Consider the following 23,986-nt stretch of genomic DNA (forward strand, 5'->3'; position numbering starts at 1 on the left):
GGAACCGGAAGTCTTATTTCAATTGTTTTATGCTCTGGCCGGTGTTGGCTTTGATAGTGTCTAGATACCATGTTTTCTGGTGACCTCATTTCCTTTTACTGCTAATCATTTCAGGAATAACTGAAATGTAATTTTGTCTTCTAGTGATATATCTGGTTTTATATATTCCAGTACTTGCTTGTTTGCCATCTTTGTTGTCTATAGAAGGTGCAGCCACAGCTCAAATAAATCAATTTTCCTTCTGTCTAGTTTTTTCAGGGTTCAATTTTGGCAACCATAAGTAGCTAAGGCAACACGTTAGTGTGGACTAATCTGCACTTAGTTGCCAGACTAATGTCCTTGGTTTTCCATACTCGATTCATGCTCACCATTACTGTTCAATAATTCTACGAAAATGATTTTTTGCAGGCAGTCAATCTCTTCACCATCAATTGTTCTTTTCATATTTCCATTCCTTGCAATGGTCATGAGCTTAATCTTTTTGATCTTCAGTAAAAGTAATATGTCTATTGCTGATATACTAATAACAAGCATGAGGATGCAGACTATGGATATTTGAATTCCAAAAACCCTGTATTTTTTATTTTTATTTTCTTAAATGGCAGTAACATTTTAAAAGTGTATACTGGGTTTCCCTGAAAATAAGACCCGGTTTTGTGTGTGTGTGTGTGTGTGTGTGTGTGTGTATTTGTTTTCTGAGGTTTTCGTGGGTGTTTGCATGTAGGTCTTTGGTTATTCGGGTTTTCTCCCACATAAAATTGGAAGTGTCTTGACGACGTTTCGACGAAGTCTCATTTGTCATCTTCAGGCTGGTGCTTTTGGCTTTGTGCTTCTAGGAGCAATGTGTGATATATATATATATATATATATATATATATATATATATATATATATATATATATATATATATATATATATATATTGCTCCAAAAGACGGATTAGGGCTTATTTTGGGGGAAATAAAGTATCAAGGTGATCATCCTGTAACTCCTCCATCACACACGGGGGAGGGGGGAAGACCTTAATCCTGAATCCACTTAATCCCGAAGCTACCGATCGAGTGATGTGTGAGGAAATGCAAGCTAGGAACAAAAGAATGTGTATTAAAGGAGGCACGCTTGGATTACATTTTGAACAGCTGGGACCAATGACGCGCTCTAAGAGCTGGAAGCAGACGCTTGATAACAGGACGCTTGATAATGGTATATAAGTCTACTCTCTATACTTGCATTTTAACCCTGACGATGTCAAATGTATTTTGACAAAAGCTAGGTTGGTTAATTAAATTTTATTCTCTTAAAGCATTATCTCGGTGATCATTGTTTTAATAGTATGGATATTCCCAAGAGTCATATTTTTACTTTTATTTTTAATATATATATATGTCTGGGTTCACATTTCACAACAATCAATAATAGTCAATTTCTATCATATTGTACTCTCTACATAACAGCTTTCCTTGTTTTTCTCTTCTTCCCATATTGTTCTCTTTTGCAAACATTAGATTAATACAATTCTTAGTATTTTAGTAACAAAAAGGTTAAATATAAACATTTTTCTAACATTTATCCAATTAGTAATAGCATCAACATAGAACTTCTTTTCTAGTTGGTCATCTTGGTTGCATTATATGTCTTATTTTCAACATTCTCATTTAGACTTTTTCCCCACAAAATTGAAATCATTTTTATCTGTTAAGATTTTCTCAAAGTTGGTTTATGGTTAAATATCTAAACTGTTTCCCTCACAATAATCCTTCCAACAATTATATTTCTCATATCATAAAAATATATATAATACTACATAGAATAAGAAAGAAGAAAAAGAAAAAGAGAAAGGAAAACATATCTCTCTCAAACTAAAATTCATTCATATCCCCATTTTTTCATTTTTAATTCTATTCCATAGTTCCAGCTTTGATGTAAAAGCCGGTCTTGGTCTGAAATTCAAAAATCCCTCCTCTCAGCTGTTCGGTGTGTAGCTCTTGCTGCGCTATGCACAGTTGCACATTGGCTGTAATTATGGATTATCTTTTTGGACAAAAAAATGTGGGAGCAGATAGACCTTTGCAGGTTATCATCAGTAAACTCCTTTATGTAGACAAGTTCTTTCCAGGCACAAAATGAAAATATTTTGTTGGAATATGAGCCTTGGAACCATGATTAGAATGGTTCTTTCCTCTTTCTCTCAAATGAATGTGTGTAATACTTGCTCCATAAGATGTGGGTATTTGCTAAAATACTATGATGTGAGAGTGAAGGCAGGAAAGGGTGAAGTCTTACAGACAGTGAATTTTGCATAACTGGAAATTTTATGCACACTGAGAGTAGATTATGGTTTGAAACCAGTCCATTCCCATGCCAGTTACAGTGATTCTTGATGCTTGCATATGGTAAGTAGGAGAAAATCTATATGTTTTGAAATAAGCTTAAAGCTTAAATGTCTGCCATTGAAATTAAATGTCTCACAGAGATTGAGTGGGCAAGGCATATTTATGTGTGGTGAAGCTGCTAGTATTGCTAGAGTCTATTAAGGCTTGCAGTTGTACTGCAGGGCCTACCCGGGCCTGAAATATAACAGAAATGAATACATATTGAAATGTAATTTTGTGTGTATAACTCCACATGATGCCAGCTGTACAAGATAGACAGATTAAGAAACTTACCCAAAGGATTGTTAGAACTATACTGTCAATGCTGTGACAAACTGAACTGAAGCCATTTTCATTTTGCCTTCATTGCCACATTTTAGTTTAGAGATATTAGATGTGGTGGGAGGAAGGAATGAGAACCCTGAGGTTACTCATAGGACCATCACCCCCCAACTCCTCCCACGACACCAGCAGAGCAGCAAAACCACCATCTGAGACATTAAAAGCAGCGACAGACACCCTGCCAGGAATGTCTCTCATTCCCAGTGAATAGAGACTTGGCAGAAGTATTTAATGAGGCAGAATGTGACCTCCTGCTGCCCCATAGACCCAATGATTGTGCCATTGAGATTCTACCAGGGGCTAAGTTACCTAAGCCAAAGATATATGCCATGACCCTCCTCAAAGTGGAAGAATTGAGGCAGTACATTGAAAAAAAATTAGCGAGGGGTTTTATTGAACCCGCCAAGTCCAAAGTGGTTGCCCCTGTGCTTTTTAAGGAGAAAAAAGATGGATTGCTTAGGCTCTGCATTGATTTTAAACATCTGAATGTGGTGAGCATGGAGAATATGTACCCTCTCCCCTTAATGAAGGACTTGCTAGCACATCTGGCGAAGGGGCAAATTTTTACCAAATTAGACCTAAGAGTGGCATACTACTGCATGAGGATAAGAGAAGGAGATGAGTGGAAAACTACTTTCAATAGCCCTCTGGGTAGCTATCAGTTCAAAATTATGCCATTTAGATTACAAGGAGCTCCAGCTGTTTTTATGCAACTAATCAACCAGGTGCTGCATGATCATTTGTACAAAGGACTTTGGTGTATCTTGATGACATCCTAATCTATAAAGACACTATGACAGAACACATAAGTTTAGTGTGAGAGGTACTGAAGAAATTACTGAACACAAAGCTCTATGACAAATTTTCAAAATGTGAATTCCATCAGATGCATTTGGATTATTTGGGCTACAAAATTTTCAACGAAGGCATTGAAATGGATCCAGCTAAGGTGAAAGCAGTGATAGAATGGTAGCCCCCACAGAACCGAAAACAGCTCCAAAGTTTTGGGATTTGCTAATTTCTATCACCAGTTCATTCCTTCATTTGTCGAGATTGCCTTACCCCTTACGGAGCTATTAAAAACTGAAAAAGATGGAGGGAAACCATGGCCAGGTCAGCCTTTACACTGGTTGTTAAAATGCCAAAAAGCTTTTGAGAATTTAAAAAGACTGTTTGCAGCTGACCCAGTTCTAAAACACCCTCATTCTGAGGAGTAATTTGTTATTCAAGCTGATACTAGTGATGTGGCTGTGGGAGCAGTGTTGTTACAGAAAAACCATGAGGGAATTTTATAGCCTTGCACTTACACTTCCAAAAAGGTCACTAAAACAGAGTGGAGGTGTGCTGTTTGGGAGAAGTAAGCCTTTGGAATTAGATGGGCTTTTCTGACGTGGCATCATTTCTTAGAGGGGAGTAAGGTGCCTTTTGAAATATGGACTGATCACAAAAACTTAGAACCATTGAAAACTCCCCGTAAGCTATCTCCCAAACAAGTACGCTTGGTGTAATATTTTAATCGCTTTAACTACACCTTAAAATACCTACCAGGAGGAAAAAATTTCTTAGCTGATGCCCTCTCTAGATTGCCCCATACAAAAGCCAACATGAACAAGTCATATATTCTCTTATGCCACCATCCCATTTCTCAAATAACCCCTCAGAGACAACAACACGTGAAATCCCCTAGCCCAAACAATCCTTTGACAGAAAAGTTAAAACAAGAATTGATAAATGATCAATGGTTCAAGGACAATCAAACCATCCTGACCTATAAGGATGGATTGGCTTGGAAAGGGAGTAAATTATATTTGCCTGAATCACTCAGACTCCAAATGCTCCAATGCAGCCATGATGTTAAACAAGCTGGTCATTTTGGTTACTTAAAGACATTACATTTAATTCAGAGGCAATTTTGGTGGCCAGGTTTAAAGAAAACTGTGGAGAATTATGTAAAAATCTGTGCAGTCTGTACTACCATGAAAAGAATCCCAGGAAAGCCTCCTGGCTTTTACAGCCTGTTGCAGATCCTTCCCAACCATGGGAAGAGATCTCTATGGGTTTTATTGTTGAATTACCAGAAAGTAGAGGAAATATGGTAATATGGACTGTGATTGGTCTTTTTTCAAAGCAGGCTCACTTTATTGCCTGCTCAGGGCTCCCATCTGCCCAGAAATTGGCTAAGTTGTTCCTCAGGCAAATTTACAGATTACACGGAGCACCAAAATGGATAATTTCTGACAGGTGGGGGTTCAATTTATGGCCAGATTCTGGAGAATTTTTCTCAAATTTATTGGTTCTACATAAGGACTGTCATCGGCTTTTCATCCCTCTATGAATGGGGCGGCTGAAAAAGCGAACGCAATGTGGAGCAGTATCTTAGATGCTATGTGAATTACCAAAAAACAAATTGGATTGATCTCCCTTTCGCTGGAGTGGCTTGTAACAGCACTGTACACAGCAGCACTGGTTTTATGCCATTCAAGATAGCTACAGGGAGGGATTTCATTCCGATGCCTGACTATTCCCAGGATCCTCCTGCCTCTCCGACTTTAGATCAATGGGTATCCGCTTGGAGAGATGCTTGGGACAATGCAAAGAAAGCTTTGAAAAAAGCCTCAGAAACTTACAAAAAGCAAGCTGATAAGAAAAGGGCACCTCAAAAGTGTTTCCGTGTGGGGGGGAAAAGTTTATCTTTCTACAACGTATTTAAGACCTAAGTTACCTAGTAAAAAATTGGGATCGAAATACTTGGGAACTTTTCCCATAGTGCATATCTTAAACCCAGTTACTGCAGAACTGAAACTCCCTTGTCTGTTGGGAAAGATCCACCCAGTATTTCACTGTAGTTTGTTGAAGCCTTTTAGAGGTTCAACTCTGAGACCCCTCCCAAGAAAGCACCTGGTCCGCTTGTGGCTGGAGAGACTCATTACGAAGTGAAGCATATTCTTGATGCAAGATTGTATAAAGGGAAATTGCAATATTTATTGCAGTGGAAAGGATATCCATTATCAAAAGCTACCTGGGTGAAGTGTACTGATGTGAAAGCTGACAGACTTATACGTAAATTTTATGATAAACATCCAGACAAACCGAGGGGGGAATTCTTAAATATTGTTCTTGTTTGATTTGCAGGATTTCTCCTTTTTTTAAAGAGGAGCCATATGTCAATGCTGTGACAAACTGAAGCCATTTTCATTTTGCCTTCATTGCCTCATTTTAGTTTAGAGATATTAGATGAAGGAAGGGGGTGGGGGATGTGTAGTTCTCAGTTAGCCAAAACAATTCATATGTGTGAGAATCAAGGTCAGTGCTGATAACAATTTGGTGGGCTGGAGAGCTGGGAGGAGAGCCCGCGTTTTGTAACAATTGGTGAATGTGATTTATGACAGCAATTTGGGGTGGGAATTGCAATAGTAACTTTGTAACCAAGGGGAGGGGATTTTTAGTCTTGGGTTCACCTATGTACGTGCCAATATTTTGTTTCCCTAAATAAAATGTTCTCTAAGAAAGAAAGTTTTTCCTTGAAGTTCTTTTAAACGGTTTTTATCTATTGGAACTATGAAATATAGTATATTTTATTGAGATAAGTTATAATAACAGAAGTCTGCCCACTTTTTCTCTTCCTTCTCCCTGTGAGTATCATGGATGTGCCTCAAGCCTCCTCTCCAGGTGTGAGTTTGCAGAAGGTGGAGGAGCATGAGCTGGGTCTTGGCACTTCTGGGGAAGAGAATATGGGGTTTGTGGAGATATGGATCAGGGAGTAGAGGTCTTCAGCTTGACAGAGCAGTCACAGCCAGAATGACCAGATGGGCAGCAGGCTGAGCCCAAACAGAGGGAGCTACAGCTGCATCAAGTTAGCCTGGAAGCTTCAGGTGAAGAACAGGAGCAGCTGCTTGCAGTCAGTGAGATGAGGAGATGGAGTCCACACCTCCCCGATATAGGGACATGCAGGGTGAAGAGGTGACAGGCACAACGCCGGTCAGCCAGGTTACTTGTGAGGGGGCAGTCTCACCCATCGTGAAGGGCCATACCAGTTTTGCCTATTTAATCCTACCCGAAGAGATGTTGCTGGAACGACATGTATGGATTCCTTGCTCCATGATTCCTGCTTCTCATGTTTTGTCTTTGAACATGTGTTGAACTTCGGTTTGTGCCTTGACCTAGTGCCTTGCCTTGTGAACTTATTTAAGCCTTTAAAACTCTTGCTTTGTTGAATGCCTTTGTTTTGGCTTCTGCCTGGTTTTGCCGGCTCCTTAGAACTCCCAGTGGAACTTAGAGGGTGTGTGTGGGCTTTTTTTATTCAATTGCTGGGGACTGTATACTTGGGTTCAGCCAGCTCAATAAAGACTTTTTAACTTATCAGTGTGTGTGTGTGAGGGCAGCACAGTGAATTGGAGACTTTCTGATCTTTAATACTTCCCTGCTTCCTTTGGCTTAGCAAAAGCTTTTCTGGTACCTGTTGTCCTAATTCAGGGGTGATCAATTAAATTTCCCAAGGAGCTGCATGAGAAACTGGGATTGATTGGAGGGCTGAACCAATGTACAGTAACCTGATTTGATGTCCTCAAACTCCATCACCCCAATTCTGATCAAATAATGCAATGCTTCTTCATCTTCCTCTCTCAGCAGTACAGATACTTGTAGGTGTTTGACAAGTGCTGTTATCCAAAAATTGGGAATTTTGATGATCAATTTTGACTTGTTCTAGAAGAATGGTTGGAGGAGTTTGTTGTATTTCTGTTCTACTTCAAAATTTCCTCAATAGCTTGTTCATTCAATCAGTCTACTTCATACTGTACTTCATCAATAGGTTAATTGCTTTCTGTTGCTCTTTGTCAGAGATCTCATTGACCCTATTTTGGTTGGATTGAGCTCCTTCTTGGTGACGTGGCTGTCGGTACTGCTGACATGTTGAAGGAGCAGGGAGCGTAGAGCCTTGCTTTACCTCACTTGAGACTGGCCAGGCCTAGTCACAGTTCTGTTGCCACCACAATGCATCTGCTTACTCACTAGGTCCTGGCTGCCCTCTGCCCACTCACCTGCAAGCTGTGCTTCAACAGAGGCAATGGTGGCTGGATGAGCCTGGGTCTCCTCATGTAATATTGCTGCTGCCTCCCGGGCAGTGGTGGGATTCAGCCAGTTCGCACCACTTCAGCAAAATCAGTAGCTAATTTTTTGTTGCCCAGGCCCAGAATGGACTTCCGGAAGCAGCATCCATATAGAGAACCGGTTGTTCACATATTTGAATCCCACCACTGTTCCCAGGGTACTCCAGGAAAGGGACAAGTGCTGCATAGGTGCTGGTAGAGTTTACAGCTTTCCAGCACAAAAATAAGCCCCAAAAATGAGCAGGAGGCGTAGCTTAGAAATGTTTTATAAAATATATATAAACATGATACATACAGTTTCATTCAGTTCTTGGCAACGTGGTAGAGAACAACAACTAACTCAGGAGATCAGGACACAGGGAGAGACTAAGACATGCCCAAACCTAGGCTGGATCACATGCTTCTCACAGCCAATCCTGTGTCTCAGTTAAATAACAGTTCCCATTGGCTGGTTCATTGCTATGGCTATTCCAGTTCATAAATTCTTACACACTGACACTCCTCCCTTTATGGCTGGAATAGACATAAAACCAAATAACTTAATACTCTTCCCATGGTGTACTCCATCCAATGGCTTGGTCATTACATCTGCCAGATTGTCATCTGAAGAACAATGAAGCAAGTGAATTCATTTACTTTTGATGGCTTCTCTTACATTACAATACTTAATGTCCACATGCTTGCTTCTACTTTTCACTCTGTCACCTGCAAGCAACATTATCTTCCAATACTGTTACAGCTTCTTTAACTTCTATACTTAAATCCTTTAACAGCTGTACATACCAGGTTACTTCTGAACAAAGTTCAGACAGAGCAATAAATTCTGCCTCCACAGTAGAAATAGCTACAGTTGTCTTTTTTTCTGGACTTCCACACAATTAAAGTCCCTCCAAATAATACCACAAACCCAGAATTGGACTTTCTGCTTTGCACATAATTGGCATAATCACTGTCAACATAACATTTTAATTCTTCAGAGACCTGTATTTGAAGACCCAAATCCACGGTTCCCTTCAAATACCTGAGAATTATCTTCACAACCATTCAATGCAATTGCATTGGTGTGGCAGTAAAGCAACTTAAGATGCTTACTGCACAAGCTATGTCTGGTCTGGACCACTGTGACAGATATAACAGGCTTCCTATAGCTGACTGATATATCTCCTGATACAGGCTTCACTTTTGTCTTCACCTAAGTGTTGTGAAAATCTATGCTCATAGGTGCTGGAGCACAATTACAATCTTTCATGTTGTATCTTTCCAACAGCTGTTCAGTTTTCCTTCTTTGACTGAAAACATAGCCACCTTTCTCAGTTTTTTGTATCTCTACACCAAGATAGTTTTGTATTTCACCCAGACTTTTCAATTCAAACTTTTTCTCCAATTGATTAGCAAATTCCTTCACCTGTGCTAGATCCTTTGCAATGAAGCAAAGACCATCCACAAATGCTAATAACTGGCAATCCTCACCATGGAATCTTGCAGTATATATGCAACCATCAGCCTTATAACTCTTGAACCCAAGACCCTTCAATGCCACATCTAAACAGATGTTCCAGTTTCTGTCTGACTGCTTCAGCCCATAAATGGCCTTGTTCAGTTTATACACAGTGCCAGGTTTTTTACTTTCATACCCTAGTGCTTGAACCATGTAAATTTCTTCCTTCAACTCTGCATTGAAGAATGCTGTGGTTATATCAAAGTGCCAAATTTTATGCCCATGTGCCGTTGCCAACGCTAGTGCCAACCTTATAGTTTCACTTTTTACCGTTGGTGCAAATACCTCATCATAGTGCATGTTTTTCTTCTGCAAAAACCTGTGCCACTAATCTTGCCTTATATTGGACTTTGTTATTGGGTAACACTTTCTTTTTGTATACCCATTTATATGCTACAGCTTTGTAATCTTGTGGCAAAGTCATGGAGGTGAACACTTTATGTTCATCCATGGATTTCATTTCTTCTGGCCATTTGCTAAGGCCACTGCATCTCCTCCAGTTGAATCCAATCTGGAAAACAACTTATTGTAAGGACCCACCCCACTTTGCATCTTAAGAAGACAGAACTCTTGGAATAATTCTTCCAACAGGAATCCTTTATTAAGAGAAGTGGTTGCAGGCATGCTAGACAGGACTTGGGGTTCAAGCTCTCCCATTCAAGGTTTTAAGGGGTTCCCCAGTAGTCCCACCCAATCAAACCCCCCTTCCAGTGATAGTTTCAAGTATCACAATTCCACCCCTTTTCTTCTTTCTTCCGTCTGGATGGAGACTTCAGATAACTACATGAAAGGCAATTACCCTTCTTTGATATGCTAACGCTTAGAGGTCACAATAAACACACATTCATCATTCAGCACTTTGAAGTGTACTGAAGGAAGTGAGGGCCATAAAGCCCCTTTGCTCTCCCCCTTCTCTCCCTCTTATGGCAGAATCCAGAGAAGGCAGAATTGGGAGTTTCTATATTTGATAATTAAAGATGAAATATAATTGGATTCTGACATTCGGCCCCTCTTAAAAATAAGAGAGATCCACTGAAAGAAAACACAAGTAAAAAATTTAGTCAGGCTTGTTAGGATACTCTGTGTGAAACTTCTTCAATAGCTTCGGGGCTCTGACATGACGTTTATGAACCCACTCATTTTGTGAGGCAGGGAGATGTTTCCAGGCAACTAGGTACTGAGTTGTTCCATGATATCTCCTAGAGTCAAGGATCTCTTTTATTTCGAAGTGTTGTTCACCCTCCACCATGATTGGAGGTGGTGGGGGGGGGGATTTTTGGCCGTAGAGGTGACTGATGCTCTCTTTTCAGCAGGCTGCAATGAAAAATTGGGTGTATTTGCCTGAGATTTTTGGGTAATTCTAATTCTACTGTTACTGGATTTATGATTCTTTTAATTGGAAAAGGTCCTATATATTTTGGTCCAAGTTTTTTACAGGGCTGTAGGGATTTTAGGTATTTTGTAGATAAGTACACCATTTCTCCTATAATGAATGGTGTAGGCTCAACCCTTTTTTTATCGGCTTGTGCTTTGTATGCCTGCCTAGCTTCATCTAGTGATTTTCTGACTATTGGCCAGGTGTTTTGTAGGTTTTCCATCCATTCTTTCAGTGAAGGGATCGTTGGTTCTTTTGGGGTTAACTCTGGCATAGGGTTGAAACTTTGGCCGTTGGCTATTTGAAAAGGAGTGTAGCCTGTGCTGGAGTGGACTGCATTATTGTAGGCGACTTCTGCAAAAGGAAATAAGTCCGTCCAATCACTCTGTTGGAAATTTAAAAAACATCTCAAATATTGCTCAAGTACCGAATGGCAGCGTTCTGTTTGTCCATCTGTCTGAGGGTGATGGCTAGATGTCAGTCCCTGAGTGGTCCCTAAGAGGGATAAAAATTCCTTCCAAAATGCAGACGTAAATTGCACTCCCCTATCAGAGATGATGCGTTGGGGTGCCCCGTGCAATCTGTAAATGTGCTGGATGAAAAGTTTTGCTAAGGCCTTGGCAGTGGGAATCTTCTGGCAAGGGATAAAGTGCACCTGTTTGGAAAATAGGTCCGTGACTGTCCAGATAACAGTATTCCCATTGCTTTCTGGCAATTCCACTATAAAATCCATGGCTATTTCTCTCCAGGGGGCTGAGGGACTTGCCACTGGTTGTAATAGCCCTGGCGACTTCCCTTGCAACCTCTTTGCCGATGCACAGGTTGGGCAGCTGGCAACATAACTTTCTATGTCCTTTTTTTATTGATGGCCACCAAAATTGCCGTTTAATTAAGTGTAAAGTTTTTACAAATCCAAAATGCCCTGCTGATTTTGTGTCATGGCAAAGGTGCATGAAAGTTACTCTTTGAGTTGTTGGTATATGTAACTTTTCCCCTACCCAAGGCAACCCGTCTCTCATTGTGCACACATTTTTGTTTTTCTGGAACCATTCATCTGTTTCCAAACTTTTTCTGAATTCAATTCCAGTTTGGCTGTCCAGTTGTGGTTTTAATTTGGCTTGGTTCTTGTGGTTACTGGTGCTGCCAGTTGTGACTCTGCCATTATTGGTCTAGAGTCTGTGGTTCTTGCGCTGTTATATTGGGGCATGCGAGATAGAGCATCTGCCAGGAAGTTCTTTCTTCCTGGTAAATGTTTGAGTTTAAATTGGAATTGGTGAAAATGCTGGGACCAGCGGGCTTGTTTGGGATTGAGTTTCCTGGAAGTTTTCAGGGCTTCTAAATTTTTGTGATCAGTCCACACCTGGAAAGGGATTTTGTTGCCTTCCAGGAACTGTCGCCACGTGAGTAATGCCCAATGTATCCCATAAGCCTCCTTCTCCCATGCGGGCCAGCGCTGTTCTGTTTCCGTGAGTTTCTTGGATGTATATGCACAGGGTTGCAATACTGCATCATCATGTTCTTGTAATAGCACAGCCCCCACTGCCACATCACTTGCATCTGCCTGTATTATGAAGGGCTTGTCCATGTCTGGGTGCCTTAGTACTGGTTCGGCAGAAAAAAGTCTCTTTAGTCTCTCAAACGCTGCTTGGCACTCCATTGTCCATGTTAGTGGCTGGCTAGGTTTTACTGAGGATGTTCCTTTCATTTTCAGTAAGTTAGTGAGGGGCAAGGCTATCTGTGCAAATGAGGGGATGAATTGGCGGTAAAAATTTGCAAAGCCCAGGAAACTTTGTAGTTGCTTTCTTGTGCGGGGTGGTGCCCAATCTAGTACTGCTTTGACCTTCTCCGGGTCCATTTCAATGCCCTGTGGGGATATGCGATAGCCTAGGTAGTCTATCCTTTCCTGGTGGAATTCGCATTTTGATAGTTTGGCATATAGGTGAGCGGCTCGCAGCTTTTTTAAAACCGCTCTGACAAGTTTGACGTGTTCTTCTTTTGTTTCGGTAAAGATAAGAATGTCGTCCAAGTAAACAAGGACCCCCTTAAACAGGTGCTCCCTTAGAACGTCATTGATTAATTGCATAAAGACTGCAGGGCCCCCTTGTAATCCAAATGGCAAGACTTTGAATTGATAGCACCCCATGGGGCAGTTAAATGCAGTCTTCCATTCGTCCCCTTCCTTGATTCTCACGCGATAGTAAGCTTCCCTTAAGTCTAGTTTAGAAAAAATTTTCCCTTTCGATCGGTGTGACAGCATGTCTTTCATGAGGGGCAGCGGGTATAGGTTGCTTTCACTGATTGTATTCAGGGCCCTATAATCCACGCATAAACGTAAAGAGCCATCCTTCTTCTCTCTAAAAAGGACCGGGGCAGCCACTTTAGGCTTGGCTGGCTCAATGAAACCTCTCTCCAGGATTTTTTTTTTATAAATCTTTCCATTTCCTCCTTCTCCTTTGGGCTCATGGAGTATAATCTGGGCTTCGGGAGTTTTGCCCCAGGCTTGAATTCAATGGTACAGTCTGTGGGTCGGTGGGGGGGGGAGCTCATTCGCCCTCTCCTCACTGAAGACTTCAGCAAGGTCCCTATATTCCTCTGGTATTTCTGTTAATCTTTTTTCCTCTCCTATGGATGCTTTTTCTATTCTTGATTCTGGTAGCCTCCCTTGGGGTTTTAAGTCCATAGGGGCCCCCTTCGGGAATTTGATTTCTGTCGTCCTCCAATTTACCCAGGGGTTCCATTTTTTCAACCAGTCCATCCCTAGAATCATTGGGCATTCCATACCTGGGGTCACCACAAACGTTATGTCCTCTTCATGGTTGCCCAGGGAGAGGTGTATTGGCAGAGTGGCTAGGGTAGCTGGCACCCCCCCTGCTATGGATCCATCTAGCTGGCCAAATGAGGTTGGTTGTTCCAGTCTCCTGGATGGGATGCCCAGATTCCCCACTAGTGTTGGGCTAATGAGGCAGCGGGTGCAGCCAGAGTCTATTAAGGCTTTCACCTTCACAGCTTCGGGCATGGGGGGGATTAATATAGTCACTGTTTTGAAGATGGGTGTGATGCATCCACTTACCAGGGTTTTGCCCTCCGAGCTGTCATCTGACGCATCCACCGCCCTGTGGTGTAGGCTGGAGTTCTTTCCCCTTGGTGAGCAGAAGTGGGGGGTTCTGCAATTTCCATCATTCTCATGGCCGTTTCTTTTGGCTTAGCTGAATACTTTCCGGGTTTGTTGATTGGGGATCTGTCTGGGTTGTGCTGGGGGGCCTTTGAGCGGCATTCTACAGCTCGATGCCCTTCTCTTCCGCACTTGAAACATCCCATTTGCTTCTTGGCTGTATCCGATGAGTTCACCGGTTGGTGTGTCAGCTCAGGCGGGGGGCGGCTCCATTGTTTTCCTCGGCGGTGCCTCTTCAATATGTCAATCTCTGCTTCCTCTGCCAAGACGTACCATTCCTCAAGTTGATGTGGGTCCCCTCGGGGCAGGCAAGCATCATATAGATCATAGTTTAGTCCGTCTTTGAAATGGCCAAGGAGGATGTCTTCTGACCAATTCAGTTTGCTGGCAATGGCCCGGAATTCTTGGGTATACTCAGCCACTGGGCGTTTTCCTTGCCTCATCGTTGTTATCCTTTCACGGGCTTTGCGATCAGCCAGGGGGTCTTCAAATCGTCTTCTCAAAGAGGACATGAAACGGTTGAAGTTACTGAGTTCTGGGGCATTGGAGTCATGCAAGTTCACCACCCAATCCGCAGCTGGTCCATCCAGGGCAGATTGCATGATCCGGATGCGGGCTTTGTTGCTGGGAATGTCCTGCCCATATTCCTCCATGTAGCTGAGGACTTGGGTTAGGAAAAACCCCAAGCGTGTTGGCTCCCCTTTGAATTTCACTTCCAACGGTGGACGTCTTGGAATGGATCGGTGCCTTCGTTGTGGGTGGTAGTGTCTTCCGTCCAGATTACCATCTGTGGTCCGGTAGGGGGTGGGGGCTCCTGGATCAGTAGATGTCCCTGGGGTTGCAGGTTCCATGTCCCCCTCGGTGTCTCTCCCTTTGCGGCTCCAGGAACTGGGGCGGCCGTAGGGCTCAGTATTCTCCTCTCCTAGGGAGCTGAGAGTTCTCTTTATCAGGTCAATAGCTTTCTCTAGGATCCAGCCTGAGTACGGTGCCCAGCTTCCTCCCTCTTCACTTGCGTGCAGGGATTTCTCCATCTCCTGCTTCCATTCTGGTTGCTTGGTCCCCCGTCTCAGGGTCACCTTTCTTGATTCCTTTCCCCACTCACTTTTCTTTCCAACGCCCATCGACCAGCGAGGCTTGTGGTCCTGTGTCTCCACCACTTCTTCTCCTGAGGAATCTTGCCTCTCGGATCCCAACATCTGGCAAGGTTCCAACTGGGTCAGCGGCTCTCTTTCCAGGGAGTTTTCCCCCTCTCTTGCTCCATTGTCTGACATGGTAAATTTTTGCAAAATCCCCCGGCAAGGGTCTTCCTTCCAGGTGGATTCATTTTGCAAGTCCTGTCTAATGTAAGGACCCACCCCACTTTGCATCTTAAGAAGACAGAACTCTTGGAATAATTCTTCCAACAGGAATCCTTTATTAAGAGAAGTGGTTGCAGGCATGCTAGACAGGACTTGGGGTTCAAGCTCTTCCATTCAAGGTTTTAAGGGGTTCCCCATTAGTCCCACCCAATCAACCCCCCTTCCAGTGATAGTTTCAAGTATCACAATTCCACCCCCTTTCTTCTTTCTTCCGTCTGGATGGAGACTTCAGATAACTACATGAAAGGCAATTACCCTTCTTTGATATGCTACCGCTTAGAGGTCACAATAAACACACATTCATCATTCAGCCCTTTGAAGTGTACTGAAGGAAGTGAGGGCCATAAAGCCCCTTTGCTCTCCCCCTTCTCTCCCTCTTATGGCAGAATCCAGAGAAGGCAGAATTGGGAGTTTCTATATTTGATAATTAAAGATGAAATATAATTGGATTCTGACACTTATAATCATTAACAATTGTTTGACTAGCCCCACTATCTATTAATCATTTGTCTCTGCTATTACAATATCTAACTTTTGTAACAATAGCTTGTCCATTTGTTGTTCATCTTCCTTGTAAACAGTTTTTTCTTGAAATGAGTTTCAGCCCCACAGATGAAGCATTTCTTTTTCTCCTGTTCTTTCTTCTTGGCAATTCTCTGCTGAGATGTAATCCAATCTCTGCAGACAGGCAGTTTGCTGCTCTGCTCTCTCTGCTCCTTGGACCCCCACCTCAGGAATTTCTCCTCATGGCTTGTTCTAAAATGGCATTTCTGTTTGTCAGAAATCAAACAGACTTTAAGTCCTTCCTTACTTAATTCCTGTTCTGGTCTGCATTCAAAAACAGCTGAAACGATGGCCCACGTTTCATCAAGACTATTTAGTACCAACAGCACCTTCTGAGATTCAGGAATCTGTATTCCTCGCTGTTCTAATTCAACAAACAATTTCTGCATGTGGAGCAAATGCTCTTCTATGCTCTCATGTGACAGCAGCCAGGCTCTGTACAATTGTCTCAATAATTGCACTATATTGCTTGCTGACACACTCACATGGACTCTTCTCAACTTCAGCCAAACTTCCTTTGCAGTTTTTAAGTCAGCTATGTGAGATGTAAAAACCCCAAATTTTGATACTCACAATACAAAGACAAGTCTGGTTAACAAAACAAAGGTTTATTGGAGAATAACATAAAAAGAAGAAAAAGGAAAGAGAAGAAAAGAAAAGAACAAGAGCATTTGCAAACGCGGCCTCCTGAAATCTTCCCACTCGAATGTTTTCCAAGAGAGCACTGGCCTGGTTTCAAGCTCTGCATTTTATACCTCTACAATGCATGTCACATCTAAGAAGCTCTTTCATCTTTATAGATGTACTTTGAAGTTGTACTTAAAGTCATCCTGACCTCTTCCAGCCATCTGCTGTTAACTTGTTTATTTGTAATTTTCACCTAGGGTCAAAATCTCCCTCTTTGATAGTAGGATTTCTACTCAAAGTGTAAGTTCCTGTGTCCGGAGGATTTTAGGCAGTAAACATTGAACAAACCTCACACATTTGGCAGTGCATTGCTACATTTGCATTACAGTGTTACATTTGTGTTAAATAGACAGTCTCATATATTGGCATTACATTTCTACAATTATATTTCTACAATTTTATAAAAGAATAACTTTTATTTCCTTCAGCTACATTGAAGAATTGTTCATCTTCCACACTTAAGATGTTGTAAGCCAGTGCCTTATGCCTCTGTTGATCTGCAGCTGCTAATTGCCCCTGGGGTGGATTAATCACAATATCCCAGAGCTACTTAGCCTTCAGGAAGCATTCCATTTTTGCAGCCGAAATAAGATAATTCTTTTGTCCCAATCGACAAAAGGAGAGCAGAGAGCTCTCCTTTAAATCAGCCATCGTGCAAGCCTTCAGCTGAGTCTTCTACCTTTATCTTTTTCTTTATTTAACTCAGACAGTCCTTCAGCTTAATTACAGCTCTGTATTGAGCCTCAATCTTTTTCTTCAGTCTGAACTGTATGCAAGGGCTGGCTGGGATCTGGGCCCATAACCTGTTAGAGTTTACAGCTTTCCAGTGCAAAAATAAGTCCAAAAAATAAGCACACATTCAAAATGAGCAGGAGGCATAGTTTCAAAAAACTTTATCTGTAAAATATATATAAACATGATACATACAGTTTCATTCAGATCTTGGCAACATGGTAGAGAACAACAACTAATTCAGGAGATCAGGACACAGGGAGAGACTAAGACACGCCCAGACCTAGGCTGGATCATATGCTTCTCGCAGTCAATCCTGTGTCTCAGTTAAAAAACAGTTCCCATTGGCTGATTCATTGCTATGGCTATTCCAGTTCATAAACTCTTACACACTGACAGGTGCAGAAAAGTACTTTCCTCATCCTCCCATGGCCACCAGCTGACTGAAGGAGTACATAGTGACTCACAGAGACCCAGCTTGGCTTCATCCTCTGTGACACATATTTACATTTGATTTCTTATTTCCAATTAATATTCTTGTGGAAAACAAAAGGACTTTTAGGAATTCCAAAGGGTGTAACAGAGAGGTTTATTTGCGCAAGGTTCAGAAGCTGGTTAAAAACAGCAAATTCTGAACAAAGGGGGTGGGTTCAAACTACAGTTTTATAGCTCTCTCTTTCTCAGGAACAAAGGAGCACACATGGAATCTACATTGTATATCATTCGGTTAGTTTCTCACAGGCATACAATGAAGAGAGTTTTACTTTATACAATGTTTCTCAACGTGCATTAGGTCAGTCATGTATTGTTAACACAGCTTTTGCTAACACAGCTTTCTTCCAGGAATTATACAGACACATCATTTTACTTGAATAATGATTTTTCATCATCATCATTATTATTCTACTTTATTCTTCATTTTATTCTATGTTATTCCACTTTATTCCACTTCAATATCATGTGAGCTAGACAGGGACAGCCAAAGGGCCAGATGTGGACTATTGCTGTAAAATCCCCAGGTCTGTCCTGATGGCTACTGGATGCCCTTTTCATGGTCATTTCCTTGGTCACTTACAATTAATTTATTGGATTTTCTTTCATTGTACCATTTGAGATTGCAACTGAATCATCTCCTGAAATACTTTCCGCATATAGGTCATCTCATTGCAAAATAACCCCCTTCTCTACAAATGCAACCTTCTTTGCTGCTTCTGAAGGAGAGCAGGGCCTTACCAAGATAGATCTGTACAAAACAGTTGGATTTTACACTATAAACTTTCTGCTATTTGCTCTTTAAGCCCTGGATACTGATGCTGCCTCTATAGACTTCTGATAATGGTCTTGTCTGGTCTCAAAATCTTTTCTCGCATTATTGGCTGGAAGCTGCTTTCTTCCCTTTCTTTCTGAAAGATGCTCACAGCATATAATGAAGTTCAAATAACAGTAAATACCAAGGAACGATGTCTGCAACTAAAGAGTTAACCTAAAATAAATATTTGGCTCTTACTCAACAAAACTGTTTTTGATTAAAAAAAATGTACAGAAATTTCCTATTTCAAGATTACTTGAAATATAAGAAATACTCCTTGAGAAACATATTGTTTGAAATATATGTTTTGGTAAGAATCTATCATAATATGGTGCAATATTCATATTTTCAAATCTGACCCTTATAGTTTGCCGAGTTGTACCATAATCCAATTCATTTTAAGCTCTCTGAGATGCCAAGCAAGGAAGTATTAAATGTGCCATCTGCTATTGCAATTTGTATTCTACTTCTTGGTGTAGCATCAAAGAATTCTGCATGTTCGCTTTCCTACTGTTTCAAATGTAGCAAAGCAAAAGCACTAAATTGTTGAAGTGAAATAGCAGAATAAAAGGAGTAAAATTTGCAACAATATCGGGGGGCGGGGAGAAAGGGTTCATGTGCATATGAATATGCAATATTAGTAGATTCTATAGATTCACTGTTTTTTTATGAGGGCTAAATATATACAGCATTCTACAAGTAGATTCATAGTTATTTTATATGGACTATTTTCCGTTTATATAGTATTCATACATTATGATTTCTCTCTGCATAATTTATTACCATTAAAGTTAACAGCTATCATTTATTTTCCTTTTTTATAGTAATTGTATTAAACATTATAATCAGAAAGATAAAAACTAATACAAACTAAGAAAAATAAAAGAATAAAAATATATAATAGAAAGTGCAGGACATTAAGAATATAAAAGAAAAAGAAAAATAGAAAAGAAAAATAAAAGACGTATATAAATTATTCTCCTATTCATCATAACAAGTGTCTTGTTCCTTCTCACAAAATTCTTCCAAAGTTCAGCAAGTCTATTTTATAATGCAATATAAGAAAGTTACCCATGTTGTTCTTTTAGTTTGTTATTGGTATATCCCTTGTAATTATTAAGATATTAACTAGTTTCATTTATATATTCAGTCTAACATCTTATTCCATATCATTCTTGTAACCACTCATTTTTAAGTCTACTTTCAGATCAGTGTAAATCTTGTTTGATAAAATATGTTCCCTCTTCTATAACATTTTTAAAATACATGATGGACACACTTAAAATTAACTTTTCAGGGTTCACAAATATTCTTCAGCATGGCCAAAGTTAAAGTATTTTATTCCTTTTGTATTAGTAAGTCAAATTTAAGTGTTCTTTTCCGTTAACTGCAATCTTTATTTTGTTTAGGTTGCCTCTAGGATCCAATCTTCAAAGTCCCATTCTATCAGTTTTTTAAGAAATCATATTTCAAATTAACCTGGACATTTAGTCCATTTGTAATTTTCCAAAATCAATGCTAATTACTCTTTTCTGTTTATTTTTTTTTAAATCCTTAAAAGTGTATTTAAATTTTCTTTTGTGAAGGATTGAAGGAGACTCACCTAGTGCTGTAAAACCTGTCATCCCAAAAGTTCCTATTAAATGAAAAGCAATTAAGAAGCAATTCTCAAAAATGATTAGAAAAGTACTTCTGAGGAAGAAATAGCAAACTGAAGTGTCTATGGAGATTCTCAGTCATTCAGATCATAGTTGTCTCAGTTTGTTATCTTCAGTTTGTGATAGCAAACTGAATCTGAATCTGCTGAGATTGCAAGCTGATGACTGTAGATAGAGCTGGTAAATGTACTGGCTCTTTGTGATTCCTCTCCTGAGAAAGAAAGAATTGGGATCACTAAAAAGTTTTTCAGATAGTTGCTTTTCACAAGGAGATCACAAGATAATGGTCTCCAGAGGGTTAAGAAGAGATGGGGGAAAAACATCTTGGCCTTTAGGGACACAGAGTTCACATACCATTTATTTTCCAATAACACTTCAAGAAACCTTCTCCCAAGTTTCACATTTACCAATACTTCATAAGAAAGAATTTTCCAGGGTAACGTTAGTCATACAAGAACAATTTGTTCCAGTTTTTACACACTTATTTAATTAACTATCATTAGCTACCAAACTACCAAATTTACATTCTGTAGCGGTTCTCATTTGCTAGATTCATTCTATCTATCTATCTATCTATCTATCTATCTATCTATCTATCTATCTATCTATCTATCCATCTAACAAATTAATCACATAACTGAATGAAATTCAATGAGAAAAAAAATTCAGTGGTGAAAAAAGTAAGGTTCTACATTTAGCCAAGAAACACCAAAAACACAAATACAGAATAGGTGGCACCTGGCTCAATAGTAGTAACTGCGAGAAGGATCTTGGAGTCCTAGTGGAAAATCACTTAAATATGAGCCAACAGTGTTAGGTGGCGGCAGCCAAAAAAGCTAGCACAGTCCTAGGCTGCATTAACAGAGAGATAGAATCAAGATTACGTGATTCTATCTATACAAGATCACTTTATAATGCCTTGGTAAGACCATACTTTGAATACTGCATCCAGTTTTGGTTGCCACAATGTAAAAAAGATCTTGAAACACTAGAGAGAGTACAGAGAAGAGAAACAAAGGTGATCAGGGGACTGGAGGCTAAAACTTATGAAGAACGGATGCTGGAATTGGATATCTCTAGTTTAATGAAAAGAAGGACATGATAGCAGTGTTCCAATATCTAAGGGGCTGCCACAAAGAAGAGGGAGTCAACCAATTCTCCAAAGCACCTGAAGACAGGACAAGAAGCAATAAATGGAAACTAATCAAGGAGAAAACTAACTTAGAACTAAAGAGAAATTTCCTGACTGTTAGAACAATTAATCAGTGGAATGATTTGTCTCGTGAAGTTGTGGGTACTCCAACACTGGAAGTTTTTAAGAAGAGATTGGACAACCATTTGTCTGAAATGGTATAGGGTTTCCTTCCTGAGTAGGGAGTTGAACTAGATGACCTCCAAGGTTCCTTCAACTCTGTCATTCTGTTGTTCTATTATTTCACCAAGCTTTTTGGATAATAGGGTTAGATGATAGAATCAGACTGTTAAATAACATAGATAGGAATATAAGTTATAATAATGCAATGTACTACTTGAGAGAATGACGGGAGCAGTGGAAAAAGTTTTTATGCTGAGGCATATACAATGTGTCTTTTTATTAGTACTGTAGATGTGGGGAGAATGCCAAGCAGGGGGCTTAGGTAATCTGTTTTTATTTATTTTACAGCCAGCTTATATTATTTATATTATTGTATATGTATTATATATATGATTATTACTATGAAATTATTTGAATTGTACAAAGAGTTAATGTAATCTATTCCCTTAGCTTTTTAAACTCTAAATCTAGTCATTATGAAAGGAACATATTTCTAGAAAATACTTGTTCCTCTGTAGATTTTATTTTGAGTTTGATTTAAAACCTCTAAACATCTTTGTGAGTACATATATATTACAGGTGGAAGCAAAACTGATTGACAGATTGGATAGCTTGATGTCAGAAGGAAAAGGTGATGAAACTTACAGAGAACTCTTCAACAGTATGTGAGTAATAAATGTATTTTAAAAATTATTTGACTTAGTTTTTTTTAATCAAAGAATATTTGTCTGAATGATTAAAGAAGTATAGCCCCTGTGTATATAGTATAATTTTTTTTACAGCAGTAATTATGGTATTTCTTTATTTGTTAGAAGTAGAATATACAGTAATTATTAAGATCATAAATAATTACTAATATTTTAAAGTGAAATGTTTATTTTCAAGACAGCATTTTTCAGAACATTTCTCAGTGGAATAAAGTTATTATCAGTTTTTATGGCTTTTTTACTTACATTAAAAAATATTAGCATGCCAACACAAAACAAATGCTATAAACAATTAAATTAACTTAATTTATTTCTGTTGAACATGTATAGTGCAATATGAATATTCAATCTTTCTGAAAACTAAAACAGGTAAAAATTCAATTCAACATTGATTTCACCGGAGTTAAGCATGTACCTTTATCCGTTTAACTGCAATGGTTTAGACTAACAGAACTCATCTTTAATAGTAAAATAATATCATTTTAATTGTAGGTTTACTATCTCTGCATTGTAGTAATTCCCACAACTATTGTCATGCAACATTATCTGGATTTTCAATCTCTAATATTTGGAACAAAAAGCAAACTTTAATAACATGTTTTCAAAATTTTAAGATGAATGGAATTAAGGAACACTTGAGAAAACTCAGCAAGCAAAATTAACATGTTTATCAGAATGTATATTATATACAGATTAATCAAACAAAAACAAGAAGCACATAAAATAGTGTGGAGCTCTTGGTTGTTTGCCATTAAACATTTCATTACCTAACGAGATAACATCATCAGTGCAAGTTGGGTAATGAAATTGATGATTTTACCTAATTGGATTATGAAACACCTGTACACAAACAACCAAGAGCACCAAGAATTCCACAGTTTCTTCCTGAATCCACTGATATGTTCTTCTGTTGGAACATATCCCATAATACCTACTATCCCACCATCTTTGTGAATAGCCAATTTGGAATTTATTTAGATAAACATCTATATATATATTAGTTGAACCTGCACAGATTTTATAATCATGCAGTTCAAAGCAATTCCATTTAAAGTCATTCATGTATATTGGTTGATTTCAGAAATATATAATATACATGGTCTTTAAAAAGAAAGAATTGGATATTAATGGTACTTAATTTGCACTGCAATATTATAAAATTGTAATTATTAGTTATGTGGCAGGCTTTATTTAGGGAGCCTAGAAAGTCATCACATTCATCTGATGAAGTACCAAACAATGTGTCGTTCAACTGGTACTAAACACAGACTTTGATAGGTAATATTTTCTGAATAAAAATGTTAAAATATATATTTGGTGTTGAAATGTTGACTTCTGGTAAGAGTTGTTTAGATGAAACCCTTTTCTGTTTGATCAGCAGCATGAGAAGGCTCAGAAAATTATATGCTCACATAAAGGCCTCAACAAGTACAGTACTCAGATCAGGAGAAAATCAATTTCATTGGGACCGCATCAGCATTGTGGTTGCCCTGGGGGGGGGGGCTGGGAGGGTGTGGCCAGGATGCATGTGGCTTACTGGGTGGGCATGGCCTGCTGGGTGAGTGTAGCCAGCTCTACAACACTCGCTTCAGAGGTGCCTGGGCAGGATTTGGGCAGATCTGAGGGTCTCCGGTGGAGGAGGGTGGGATGGGGCGAGCGCCGGGACATGGTCCCTCCCACTCTCCCTTCCTTCCTCTATTCCTTCCTTCCTCCCACCCTCCGTTCCTTCCTCTCTCCCTATCTTCCTCCCTCCCTTCCTTCTTGTTCCTTCCTTCTTCCCTCCCACCCTC

At 39.7% G+C, this 23,986-nt stretch overlaps 1 protein-coding gene across 1 annotated transcript in view; it reads left to right on the plus strand.

The window, feature by feature from the left end:
- LOC120318035 (dedicator of cytokinesis protein 4) overlaps positions 1–23,986 on the plus strand; it is a 335,809-nt gene that overhangs the window by 259,669 nt on the left and 52,154 nt on the right. Inside the window, exon 32 of the mRNA XM_039365226.1 lies at positions 22,069–22,154. Coding sequence (XP_039221160.1) covers positions 22,069–22,154 — 86 coding nt within the window. The remainder of the gene's footprint in view (positions 1–22,068; positions 22,155–23,986) is intronic.

This window comes from Crotalus tigris, unplaced genomic scaffold (assembly GCF_016545835.1).
Source record: "Crotalus tigris isolate CLP2741 ecotype Arizona unplaced genomic scaffold, ASM1654583v1 scf7180000020000.429882, whole genome shotgun sequence".
Lineage (NCBI taxonomy): Eukaryota > Metazoa > Chordata > Lepidosauria > Squamata > Viperidae > Crotalus > Crotalus tigris.